Raw genomic sequence first — 14573 nt, 5'->3', positions numbered from 1 at the left:
TTGAAGCAGTAATTGGTTAGCTCAAAGGTACAGACTGCTCATGTAGAAGTTGAATTCTACAGAGTTCGAGTCTTTGCAGCTGATTACGGCCTCCCTTTTCTCGTCTTAAAATTGCATTTTTATACGGCTTCCTAACATATTCACCTACGTTCGAGATTTCCTTAATTTCTAAAATGTGTAGCTGTGTAGACCACTGGGCCAACTCCAATTTATTCTATGTACAAGGTGCGTCCAAAAAGTATGAAATATGTGAATGTGCGAAATTTCCGCGCTAGTATGCTGCGCCGGTATGCCACGTCAGTATGCCGCCGCGTCGCTAGGCTGCACCAGTTTCCAGCTGCTACGCCTATAGTACAGACGTGTCGTGCGCACGAGTACGATTTTCGTTTACACACAAGATGACCAGACACAACGAGCAAAGATATTGCATTCAGTTTTTATAAAGAGTGGGTAATACTCAAGTGAAACCACCCAAAGGATTTGGCAGGCCGTTGGTGATGATGTCATGAGCAAAACGTAGATCAAGGAGTGGTACAACCACTTCAAACATGGCTGAACCTCAGTGGCGAGCGAGGCATGCTGGAGCAGGCCGTGTCGGCAAAAAATGAAAGTCAAGTAGATCCTGAACGCACTTCGTATTTCATGCTTTCATGATCAAAAACAAAAACACACCCCTTTTTCGATAGTTTCCCTGCTCTCCCTAAATAACATTCTGTGACTCCTGGCTCTTCCCAAACTAAAACAGACGCTGAAAAGGAAGCGTTCTGAGTCGCAGGGGGAAACTCTGAGAAAAGCGACAGCAGTGTCCCATAACACTCTGGCGAAGGCTTTCAAAGAAGTGATGCCAAGAGTGACAGTTAGTGAAATCCCAAGAGGGGTATTTTGATGACGATTAAATAGAATTTGTGAGATGTACTAAGGTTAGATACTTTTTTGCCTAAAAGTTGGATACCTCTTTAACACACCTCGTATTTCCGTGCATGGATGAAATATCAAACCAACCTCCATGTTAATTGAACACAGACGTTGCAATGACAAAACACAATACTCAGAAATATTCATATTGACACACTAGAATTAAAACCAACACATTGCTATTTACTGTCAACTGTATTAAACAACTGTGAATATGATGGCAGCTGTTTATGATTTAAGTTCGATGACATCTTTTTATGAATTTAGTCTGGTGACATCATTTTATGATTTTACAAAGACTTTTAGTTTTCCAATCAAGAAAGCTGTTTTGTACATACATGTAATTAATATTGGGAAGGAATAAGAACGCGCCATCCTCATAGTTTTGTATTTGGTTGTTGCTCAAATTTCTGGAAAAAAAGAAATAAGTTTTCTATAAGTTAAAATATGTATAATTAATAAGTCTGTTTTCTACTGTTAATATACTGTCTAAACTAACCGAATAAAAGCTCATGTTTACTGAAAGATCTTTATTTCTCTATGACTTTTCTGTCTGTAGTTTGGATGGGAGTAGATTCCATTAATCTAATTTAGATATCCTAACGGGAGAGAAAGTCTTCTGTGATACTCGAGCAGCAAAAAATGGAAGATGATAAGCTATAAAAATAACAAAACAACAACGAGACTTTGTTGTGTATACAATATGTGTTTTATATAACTTTCACATTTATAATCAACAAATATTAAAGTTTATTTGCCAACATAATGTGTTAGTCCTATACAAGGGCGATGTTACTGTCTTTTAGCCTCAGGAAAACATATTTTCCAGTTGGCTACCGGCACACAGTTTGTGTCCGTATAGTATATGCAAGGGACGTCATCACTCCCATCTCTAGCCTTACATGATGCTCACAAATATTATTTTCCATATAAACTCCAGTGGCAAGATATTGACAACATTGCAAGAAAATAAACCATGAATAATTAAAACACTTATCTTAAGAACAGCTCACAAGTTTTTCAGAGCCACATTCAACGTATATGTAACAATAATTTTTCATTTTTAAAAGTTTATAGACAAAATATCCTTCATCATAGCAGTTCCATAGACAGTGGGATTCTACTTTATTGGAAATAATACATTAGTTTTTTTTTTATATATTATATAAATTCTAGAAAATTGGAAAACTTGTAACATAGTATGTAGTATAATAAAGGAGCGTGAGTACCGTATTTATAATGACATCACACACACTGCGACATTTTCAACAAATATAAAATATTAACATTTTAATTGCAGACTAGTTAAAGATGGCTGATGCTGGAATATTGACGATGGTATAAACCAAATATCCTCCATATTTGAAAGGTTCATCTATTATTTCAGTACCCAGTCACGTTGCTGTAGTAGCTGTGTGAAGCAATGCCTTTCTGGACAGACGCCACACTGCATATTTGCGGAAAAAGTTTTGTTCTTAGATCGTAATCAACTGCTTTCTGACAACGCGCCTTATGACTTTCCTAACATGAGAAGTCTAAGATATTTATTTGTGTTACATCTTTATTGATAAACGAATACACTGCAACAGTACATTACAATCGAAACAAACTTCAGTAAGAACACGTAACGTAACAAAAATCTTTTAAGAACCAACACGCTAACTCAAACTGTGAATTTTGAACCCCAGCTTTGAACTATCAACGCTGGAAATATGGAACTCCCTCACTTACTCAGACCGCTACTATTTATGTGTAGAGATCCAGTCTATTCTAGCCAAGGGGCGCCGTTCTCTCGCACATCCCCCTTTTTGAGATTTCCTGTTCCAAAAGAATAAAGAAATTGTTTATGTATGTTATTATACTTTTTAGTATCTCGTTCCTTTGGGCATCATCTCAAGGTGTTCGGTCTGCTTTCTTCTTTCCAAGCTGGTTCCAAAGGACACTATTAGTTTTGGTGCCGGTCCATCGAATATTTCATAGAATACTTCCATGGGAATGTTTTCCTGATCTTCGGTAAGCCTCGTCTTTAGTTAGTTTGTATGTCTCTTATGTTTGGTGTGTGACCATTCAATTAGATATATCATACCTCCATTTTTTTCTGGTAACATGGCCATCTTCCCAGCCTTCTTTACCATTTCTATAGGTTTTGGGATGTATTCTATCACCTTTCTCGACGTATTTCGCTGGCGTTTTCGTCTTTCCTTTACGTCTTTTTTCTCTGATAATTACTAATCAAAGATGACTTTTCACGGAAGACTTCCCTGAATTTGTGCTTGGATTGAGAGTTACTCTGTGTATTCTTAAGAATTTTTCTTCACGCTCATTTAATAGTGTCCACAAATCTTTCTACCTGCCCGTTTGACCTCCGGTGGTGGGGTAGACTGAAAATATTCTTTATCGCATACCTTTTACAGAAGTTCTTCAGTTTATACGCAGAGAACTGTGTTCCGTTTTCTGAAACTAGCGTGTCAGGGACACCGTATCACGCAAACAATTCGCATATGAACTTTATAGCTGTTTTAGACGTTGATCTATTGCACCTACAAACCTCCAGCCGCTTATTACAGCTATCTACTACGATTAGATAGTAATACCGTTTAATGGTCCACGAAGTCCATATGTAACCTAGATCATGGGTTCTCCGTCTCAGGGCACGATGGATATTTTACCGCCAGTGCTTTGGCTGCGAGTGCACAGTATCAGTGCATTCTCGCAAAGTATTCGATATCTCGGTCCATGGACGGCCAAGAGGTATAACGCCTCATCAGAACCTTCATCTTTGCCATTCTAGGATGTCCGCTGTGAAATTATTGCAATAACTTCTTTGTATTGTAGTTGGAACCACCACTCTTTGGGTATACATCAGAATATCGTCGCAAATTCAAAACCTACAGCCATTTGAATTTTTATTCTCTGTATTTTTAAAGCATCTCTTAATTTCGTATATATACTCATCACCTACATCTTTCATTCTTATATTCTGTGCCGCACTGATAGTTCTTGTCTAACGTTTGTCATAGCTCTCTTAATTTCACTTTCTGGCTGCAGTGCGGTTATAACAGTGTCTTCTAGTGGTGCGATATCTTTGGAATTCATCTCGAAATGCAGTCCACGTGACCGATTTTTCGATGGAATGTATTGAATCTTGAAATATTACACCAGCAGCGTTGCAGGTGGTTCGCTGTATGAGTCGGTAACCATTTTGTAAATCCATAAAACGACAGCAAATAAAAAAAAAACTCCTGCCTTGCAGAAACCTGTGGATTTTTTACCTGCAAAAATAATTGCTAGTGCCTCCTTATTCAGTTTGACTATATCTCTTCCCTGCTACTTTTAGCGAGCGCGAAACATGAACCACTGCTTATGTCCTTCGTATTATGCACGCAAATATAACACAGCTTGGAGCCTGACACCTATTTACTGTGTTTCCCAGGACGACACATTTGAAGTTTTGCATAGCGTGGTCTTGTTTTCTTTTCACATCATGCTTAAGATTTGACCATAGTAATACATTCTTATGGTCCGTAGAGATAAATCTTGGTTCGCTTGCTCCATTTTTGAGAGAATCCTCGCCCACATTTCTCTATCTTCAGATGGTATAAGTCCTTGCACGAAGATAAGTGATTTGAAGATATCCTGAGTGAGATCCTGGAGTTTGAAATTTTCGCACATACGGTTGACTAATCCTCCTCCTCATATTTGGTTTCGCTCCAACACTCCATTCTAGTGTCGAATAATGAACATCTAGCAAAGAAGCTTTTGAAAGGAGTTCCACGGTTTCTTGGTTAACAATCTCAATCGACTTTTTGGGTAGAATAAGGTTACAGTAACGCTCATGATCGGCAGGAGCTACCTTGTGTAGTAAAAGCCTTACTTTCTGCTCCTCCAACCATGAATAGCAATCGTTGTTAAAATTTATCTTCTATAATACACGAGGAATGTAATAACATTATCCAGATTATACATAAATTCAGAAATTGCTTTAGTCACGTAATCTGGCGTAAACGAGTTTACTGGATTTTCGAACTTCCCTGACTATAACTCAATTGTTGTTTTTGTAGTATTTGTTTTTTCAACTCCTGTAGTTGTTCCTGTTGCTTCTCTTGAAGCTGCACTACTGCGGCTAATAGGATTTCCATGACGCAGAAATTGTCAAATAATCAATGTGAGTTTCGAACGGTACTCATCGCCAGATTTTATATCCTTTTTGAGAAACAAATACACTGCAACAGTGTAATCGAAACAAACGACACTAACCACCAATCCGCGCTAACTCGTACTGTAAGCTTTGAACTATAAACACACGATCTGTGGAACTAGCACGAACTACCTCGCTGAGTCAGACCGCTACTATTTATATGTTGTGGTCCAGTCCATTCTGGCCAGTGGGTGTCGTACTCTCGCACAACGATCTGTAATATTTAGAAACATCTCTACTTCACCCTTTATCAGTATATTTCACTGTTAGCATTTTGGGATGTTTACCACATGGAAGGAAGCTCTGGAAAAGTATCTGTAGTGGTTTGGCGAGAGCTTTCTTGCACGTCTCTAAAGGAATCACAAGAAAACCATTACGGCCGTGGCTAAGTTCACGCCGAAATAACTGATGTTTTGTTTCTTCTCTAAGTGAACTCATGAGACATGCTTATTTGCATATTTCCTAATAAGGAATTGAAGACATTTGAGAATTGCTAAACTGAGTATTTCCCTTATCTTCCTGGCCATATGCTGTAGCGCACTGAGGTACATTCTTTTGAAATCTTGAGAAGGCATTAGCGTTCGCTTTTTACATTTTCATCTGCCCAGGTTTCGATTTTGTCCATTTTTTTTCACTGCAGAGTCTGAGTTTATTTTCGATCTCTATTTGGCAAAACAATTAGACGCTGAAGAGATGATGATGATAATGTTGGTGATGATGATGGTGTTGGTGGTAGTGCTAGTGGTAATGGTGGTGATGTTGGTAGTGACTGTTGTGATGGCGAAATTGATGAAAATGAGGAAGTACAGGAAGAGGATCATGATAGTAGTGTTCAAGATAATGATGATGATGCTGATGATGATCATGATGATGATCGTGATCAAGATACTGTCGATGAGGGGATGATGATTTTGATGACCCTGATGTGGTACATGATGATGAAGATGATGAATATGATGTAGACAATCAAAACGTCGATGGTAATGAATATTGTAGTTGTGGAAGGGAATGATGACGCGCTTGATGATGTTCAATGAGTGAGAAAAGAAGAGGAAAACGAAGATAAAAGAAATTTGCGACGACAAAGTGGAACGAACAAAATATAATAAAACGAAGGAGGAGGAGAAGAAGAAGAAGAAGAAGAAAAAGAAGAAGAAGAAGGAGAGTAGAGGAAGAAGTAAAAGGGGAAGAAAAAGAAACAGAAGAAGAAGAAGAAGAAGAAGACGGAGAAGAAGAAGAAGAAGAAGAAGAAGACGAAGAAGAAGAAGAGAAGGAGAGTAGAGGAAGGAGAAAAAGGGAGAAAAAGAAACAGAAGAAGAAGAAGAAGACGGAGAAGAAGAAGAAGAAGAAGAAGAAGAAGACGAAGAAGAAGCAGAAGAACAAGACGAAGAAGAAGAAGGAGAAGAAGAAGGAGAAGAAGAAGAAGAAGAGAAGAAGAAGAAGAAGAAGAGAAGAGAAGAAGAAGAAGACGAAGAAGTCGAAGAAGAAGAAGTAGAAGAAGAAGGAGAAGAAGAAGAAGGAGGAGGAGAAGAAGATTAAGAAGAAGAAGAGGAAGGAGAAGAAGAAGAAGAAGAAGAAGGAGAAGACGAAGAAGAAGAAGAAGGAGGAGGAAGAGGAGGAGAAGGAAGAGGAGGAGGAGGAGGAGAAGGAGAAGAAGAAAACGAAGAGAAGAAGAATACGAAGAAGAAGATGGAAAAGAAGAAGAAGAAGAAGAAGAAGCGAAGAAGAAGGAGAAGAAGAAGAAGAAGAGAAGAAGAAGAAGAAGGAGAGAAAAAGAAGAAGACGAAGAAAACGAAGGCGAAGAAGAAGAAAGAAGAGAAAGAAAAAGAAGAGGGAGGAGAAGTGGAGGACGAAGAAGAAGAAGAAAAAGACGAAGCAGACGAAGAAGAAGCAGAAGACGAAGAAGACGAAGAAGAAGAAGAAGAAGAAGAAGAAGAAGGCAAAGAAGAAGGAGACGAAGAAGAATAATAAGAAGAAGGCAAAAAAGAAGGAGACGAAGAACAAACAGAAGGCAAAGAAGAAGGAGACGAAGAAGAAGAAGAAGAAGAAGAAGAAGATGAAGAAGAAGAAGAAGGAGGAGGAGGAGGGGGAGGAGAAGAGGAACGAAGAAGAAGAAGAAGAAGAAGAAGAGGATGAGAAGAAGAATAAGAAGAAGGAGAAGGAGGAGGAGGAGGAGAAGAGGAAGAAGCAGAAGACGAAGAAGAAGGAGGAGGAGGAGAAGAAGAAGAAGACGAAGAATAAGTAGAAGAAAAAGAAGAAGAAGAAAGAGTTTGAATAATATTTGGAATAATATTTGGAAAATATTATAGAAAAATGTAATAACAATATACATTAATATTCTCATACATTGAAAGACACTCATATCTACAGACATTCACAAACAATCAAAGCTTTTTATCGAAAAAGAGTGAGAATGTAATGAGAGAAGAAGATAGAATGATAACGAAAATAAGGAGCTTTTGAATATTTAGTAACATATTTTCAATGAAATATTAGCAAGACTTTTCCAACTTACAGATATCTTAGCCAGGGCAAATTATCAAAGGTTCCTACTTGAATTTTGTCGATGTTATTTCCATTCAAATATCTGTAACATAAAAGTTTAGCTGATGAGATAAGGTAGGACGGAGTTTTATTGTAAAATATTATTATCACCGAAATGACTATAAAGATTATTGCTAGTTATTAGAAAATGTATCGAACTTATTTATAATAAAAACTGAAATATTATGGAAAAAACAATAACTTCGGGTAGCGGAATGAATGTAGATGAGGAAGAAGCTGATGATAATATTAAGGTATTAAGGAGGATGATGGGGATGATGATGGAGGTGGTGTTTGTAGTGGAATCGATGAAAATGAGGGAATAGCAGAGTACATGAGAACTGTGGTAGTTTTGATGAAGATAATATTTTTGATGATTAGATTGTGAAAACGATGATGATGAAGGCAATTATTATTATTATTATTTATTATTATTATTATGAAGATAGGAACAGAGAAATAATACGTATAAGAGGAAGGGTTAGGACTGGAAGAAAAAGGAGAATATTAGAATGAGAAGAAGAATAAGAAGGTAGAAGAAGAAGAAGAAGAAATAGAAGAAGAAAACGAAGAAGATGGAGGAGGAGGAGGAGGAGGAGGAGGTGGAGGAGAAAAGTTCTCCCTCATATATAAATGACGAATAGGCCAGACATTTTGAAAAACTTTGAAAATTTGAATGGCGTACAAAAATACAAATATGCAAAATTTGGTCCTACATATATATTTAGGAGTGAAAGTTATATTAAAACGAATAAGGATATAGTGATGATGATGATGGTGATGGTGATGTTGATGCTGAGAAAGTTGATGATGTATATATATATATATATATATATATATATATACTGAGAGAGAGAAGTACACAAACATATGCACACATTACGACAGACACATACATAGTCAGACGTACCCCTATTCACGTGCATTCCCATTGATACACACTGAGACTCTCACCCATACACACACATGGCGAGACAATGAATGCGATTTAGAGGGAAATTTAGAGAGAGAAACAGGGTAAGATAGAAATAGACACTCATATCTACAGACATTCACAAACAACCTTAGCTTTCTATAAAAAGGAGTGAGAATGTAAAGAGAGAGAGAGAGTGACGGAATGATAATGGAAATAAGGAGCTTTTGAATATTTAGTAATATATTTTCAATGAAATATTAGCAAGACTTTTCCAACTTACAGAGAGCTTAACTGGAACAGATTATCAAAGGTTCCTACTTGAATTTTGTCGATGTTATTTCCATTCAAGTATCTGTAACATAAAAGTTTAGCTGATGAGAGAAGGTAGGACGGAGTTTTATTGTAAAACATTATTATCACCGAAATCTCTATAGATTATATTGCTAGTGATTAGAAAATGTATCGAACTTATTTTATAATAAAAAACTGAAATATTATGGAAAAACAATAACTTCGAGTAGGGGAATGAATGTAGATGAGGAAGAAGCTGATGATAATATTAAGGTATTAAGGAGGATGAAGGGGATGAGGATGGAGGTGGTGTTTGTAGTGGAATCGAGGAAAATGAGGGAATAGCAGAGTACATGAGAACTGTGGTAGTTTTGATGAAGATAATATTTTTGATTAGATTGTGAAAACGATGATGATGAAGGCAATTATCATTATTATTATTATTATTATTATTATTATTATTATTATTATTGTTGTTGTTGTTGCTATTATTATTATTATTATAGGAAGAAAGTAAGAATAAGTATAAGAAGGAGAAAAAGAAGAAAAAGAAAAATGAAGGAAAAGACAATTAATAGCTGTATTAAATGAAAAATTGCTGAAGAAAAAATAGAAGAAGAAGGAAAACAGATAAAAACAACTACAACAACAACGAGCAAATGCTACAATAAAAGCGTGGTAAGGACAATTAATATAGACTTACAAAATATAGCCTCTCACCCCTGAAAAGCTTATTACTGAGCTAGAGTTATGAAGAACAGAACTAGTAGATAAAATTTAAAAAATTTAAACATTTCAGATATGCAGCGCTCCTTGGGTGAGATACCGGGTGTAAACATGTTAAAAGGCTCAAGTAAGGAGATATAATATTTAACATAAATAAATAAGAAATAAAGGGAATAAATGTATGCTTGTAAATTTCATAATAAGGGCTTTTATAATATGGGTCAGTTCAACAAGATTAATTAAAACTTATTAATAACATTATATAAATATTCAAATTTATTGCCCACAAAACCGGAAGTAGGTTTTTAATATAGGGGTGAATTAGTGACATACTAAAGCGAAACCATGTAGAAATAAGTATGTATTTTTTACAGTGATTTAGAATGTAGCTTCAGGTTTGGTTCATATAGTGCAATTAATATAAAGGTGAAAAGCTAATGAAAAACTAGGAAGAATCTAAATTCAGGGATTACAAAGAATGAGACCCGGTAAATGTAAATATATTTTTTCGGTGAATTAGAAAATAGTAAAAATCTATGGTTTTTATAGGGTAATTCAATATTAAGTCAAATAAAAATTATCATTATCATAAATGAATAATTTAATACTTAGATATTACTTCATGCAAGGAGTCGAAGGGAGATAATAGTTAAGTTACTAGAAAGCAAGACAAATGGGTAATACATGGACTAGATATAAATGTGCAGATTAGAGCCTTAGGAGAGGTATGCAACGTATGAAGTAAAAATATTATACTAAATAATACCGTCCATCAGGCATTTGCCATATTCTGAACGCATTACTTCCCTGGGCATGGATACATTAAAACTCCGATATCTGGCAGCTGACTTGGCAAACACCCATAAAATTATTAACCATCTTACAAACAATAACTCTGAGTACCTTTTCAAACTCCACCTGTCTAACACCCATGGACATGCTTACAAAGTCAGAAAACAGCACAGCTCCCATGACTTCCGGAAACATTTTTTTCACGCTAAGAGTTGCTGAAGCATGGAACAAACTGCCGACATCAGTTGCTAGTTGTTGGAACATCCTTCAAAACGTCCATGCTTCCTGAGATTTGCCAACACTACACCTGATTTTCTTCCCTCCATACACACGCAAGCATGTATCTGACTCATACACTGTTCACTTTCCAAACATTTGTACATTACTGCATATTCTTTATACGCACTTGTGACAAGTTGTGGTGCACCTGAGCACTGTATACAATAATTGCATAATAATAATAATAATAATAATAATAATAATAATAATAATATTATTATTATTATTATTATTATTATTATTATTATTATTATTATAAGTCGAGTGGATTTTTAACTAAAAAATATTAAAGGATTCTACAAAGAATAGGAAGAAAATGAAAGAAAAGAAAATAATTAATTAATTAAAGACTGGAAGTTGGAGGAAATAATAGTTAGTGCGTTAGGCTGTAGGTATAAGTAAATTGTAATTATAGTATATATATATATATATGTTATATATATATATATAGGTGGAGATAGGACCAAATATAGTTTAAATAGCAAAGCCAAGTAATCAAACAATAATTAAAAGAATTCGCTGTGAAGATATAGATATGAATAAATAAATATTCATGGTAAAAAATAAGTATAATGGGGGACAATAAAGTTAGATTATTATGAGATAGGTGCAAGACATATTGTAAACATAGTATGTATACATAATAAATATGGAGTTATGATTATATAGTTATTAAATTCATAAACCAAGAAATATGAATAAGAAAAATGGTAAGAATATAAATAGATATAAATAAATGTATATAGACAGGGATGCTAAGGAACAAATACAATTGGGGAACCATAATAGGGCTACAGAAAAACAGTCTGAGAGACAGGGGTAAATAAGTTGTTAAACAATTTAAGCAGGGATGTAAGTTTATGGAATAAGAATAACTATAAATACTGTATCCGTGTATTAAAATTAAAATTAAAAATTAAGTCATGTGTATTGGAGAGACATTACTCTCATCTCGAAAAAGGGTAAAAATACAAAGGCAGGTATAGATGAATATATATACATCTATACAATGTACAGCGGTAGGACAAAGTAATGGAAACATCTTAAAATTTCAAACAAATTTACTTTTATATGGAGTAGAGTAGGCTTTGGCAGTAATTACAGCTTGAATTCATTCTACGAGGTATGGACTCGTACAAATTGTTTCCAAAGGAAGTTTTGTCCATTCTTGTCTCCAGTTTGTGCAGAGATGATGCTGGAGGATATCGACGCCTTACTTGGTTTTCTAAAATGCATTTTCGTCCGAGAAACTACATTTTCCACTACTCCAGGAACCAATTCTGTAGGTGCTTTTTCCACTCTAAACGCTTTGCAACGTTTGGTTTTTAAGATAGTGGTTTTCCGATTGTAGCCCTCCCGTGAAATCCGGCTTTGTGCAGTTCCCGGCGAACAGGTTTTGTGAAAAGTTGGTTTTCGAGGTGGTCATTAAGCTCTGCAGTAATTTTGGGAGCTGTACTTTTGTGATCCTTTCTAACAATTCGCGTAAGAATCTAACGATCCCTATCTGAAGGTTTTGGTTTTCTTCAGGAGTTTCGTTCGACAAGGAGGTTTTTCACGCTTTCTTAAATGCTGTCATTACTTTCGAGACAGTACTTCTTGATTCGCCGCGCATTTAGGCTGTTTTTGTTACGCTTACACCTGCAATACGAGCACCAACAATTTGACCTCTTTGCTAGTCCGATAGATTTGTCATTTTAATGAATTTTAATTACCTTTTACTGATGGTATCTGAAAAGGAACAGCAATTTTAGCAAACCATATTAAGCCACACTAGTAAGGGATTAAAAAAGCTTAAACATAAACAAGCATTTGGCGGTTTTATAGATATTTCAAAATTATGATGCTATAATGCTTGATGTTTCCATTATTTTGTCCAACCCCTGTATATATATCCATGATAGATCGCTAGCCACTGAACCTTTTTCTATTTCCTCTCCTGTTTATTTCTGTGATACTTTCTGTCAAAGATCGTAGGCTCGAAACGTAAAAGACTTTCTCACTTCCCGAGCGTTAAACTAATACATCTGTTTGTTGTTTACATACCCTTCTTCGAATTTTCTTTCCTTTTTTCGGTGTAAATTCTCACAAAATATATAAATATATATACAAGATAAAGATTAGATATAAAATAGGGACCTTTAAGAGGGGTTTACATACCATAAAGCAGTAAGCTGTTCTATAATTTAAACATGCGTGTTAGTATAAGGAATAAGAATAGCTAAATAATATGTTATCCATATTTTAAAAATACAAATTTGGTAATGTGTATGCAAGTGACATTGCGTTCGTCTCCCAAACATGTTGTCTGTTGACTTTTCTTATGCATGTTAGCCGGTATGAAAATATTTCTAAATATTCTACCCTTATACATTTCACAGAAAAAAATTCATACTTTCAAAGCCTTTTGTTACACAGAAGGACGCAGTACGCACGTGAGATTTCGGTACCTATTAACAACATAATTATGCATTTTCTTAGCGGTCTTACTATGGATGATAACTAAATTTGTTTGTTCATTAAGACAGAAACTAGAGTTTTGGGTTAAATAAAAATATTTTTTGTTGTCATTCTGTTCGGAACTACTTTTGTTCGTGGTTCGTGTTTTGACTACCCTTTCTAGCAGTACAGTATAAGTACTGATACACTAATATATGTATATATATATATATTTATATATATAAACACATGCATGCAATAAAACCTTTCCTAAAGTAACACACCGTCATATATACCAGCTCTTAGGAATGAACCCACACTCACATTCGCAGTAACACTCATAACATTAAAGACAGAGAGGGAGAGTGATAGTGTAGGGAAGGACGGGTGAGGGAGTTTAAAAAGAAATATGGGCATCATTACATATTTAGAAATATATCTTCAATGAAATACAATAAAAATGAATCATTCCACTTACAGAGTTCTTAAGCGGGGAAGATTTTGGAATAGCTCTGTTTTGATTTCCTTCATATCATTACCACCCAAATCTCTGTAAAATAAAATTAAGTTTAGAATTCGTATGGATCAGATTTGTGAAAGAATATTAAATGTCATGTCGAAACAACTGGATGATGGAAGAAAAGCAGAGTAGATTACGATGATGATGAATTGGATGCTGATGGTGGGGATAATGATGGTGGTGGTTGAGGTGGTGGTTGTGGTGTTGGTAGTTGTAGTAGTGAAGTCTTTGATGATAAACTGGAGGATATGTTCTTGAGGTAATTAACAATGCTATGATGAAGAGTCGGATATTGATTTTGACGATGTTGATATCGTATAAATATAAACATAATGAGAATGATAACGGCGATGTTGACATAAAACAAAGAAGTCGATAATGTTGATGGTGGCGGTGAGTGCGCTGCAAATAGTACACGTATTAGATGAATAGAAAATAGCAGCATAGAGTATCGAGTGATTATGAAGAAATCATAAAAGGGAGATGAAAGACACTAGTAATATGGAGATGTTGAAGAAGGTGGAGGAGAAGGAGGAGGAGAGAAGTAGTCGAAGAAGATGATGACGATGACGATGAAGATGATGATGATGATGATAATGATGATGATGATGATGATGATGAATAACAACAACAACAAATCAATTTGTATAAAAATTAAAATTAGAATAGTATAATTCTAAATATACGACTGCGAGGGTGATCCTAGGATTGTAAACATCATTGATCAACCTGTACAAGATATACACACTGAATCTCACACGCATGTTGATACACTCATAGACACCTATTTACATACAAAGACAACTCTCACACACATACATATACATATACATATACATAATAGAAATATGTTACTGAAACATAGAAACTATACGCGGAAATGCAAGGGGAAAGTAAGATGAAAAATAAGTGAAAATGCACATTGGAAATCAAAAGAAGTAAAGGCTCTTGTAAAA

General features: G+C 35.3%; 1 protein-coding gene across 1 annotated transcript in view; it reads right to left on the bottom strand.

Annotated features, from left to right (window-relative positions):
- The window catches only part of LOC115225268 (adhesion G-protein coupled receptor G6-like), a 1160637-nt gene that overhangs the window by 708822 nt on the left and 437242 nt on the right, over positions 1-14573 (bottom strand). The window contains exons 7-10 of the mRNA XM_036513960.1: positions 13576-13647; positions 8854-8925; positions 7629-7700; positions 1254-1325 (exon numbers count right to left, since the gene is read on the bottom strand). Coding sequence (XP_036369853.1) covers positions 1254-1325; positions 7629-7700; positions 8854-8925; positions 13576-13647 — 288 coding nt within the window. The remainder of the gene's footprint in view (positions 1-1253; positions 1326-7628; positions 7701-8853; positions 8926-13575; positions 13648-14573) is intronic.

Source organism: Octopus sinensis, linkage group LG27 (assembly GCF_006345805.1).
Source record: "Octopus sinensis linkage group LG27, ASM634580v1, whole genome shotgun sequence".
Lineage (NCBI taxonomy): Eukaryota > Metazoa > Mollusca > Cephalopoda > Octopoda > Octopodidae > Octopus > Octopus sinensis.
This window is presented reverse-complemented; position numbering and strand designations above follow the sequence as displayed.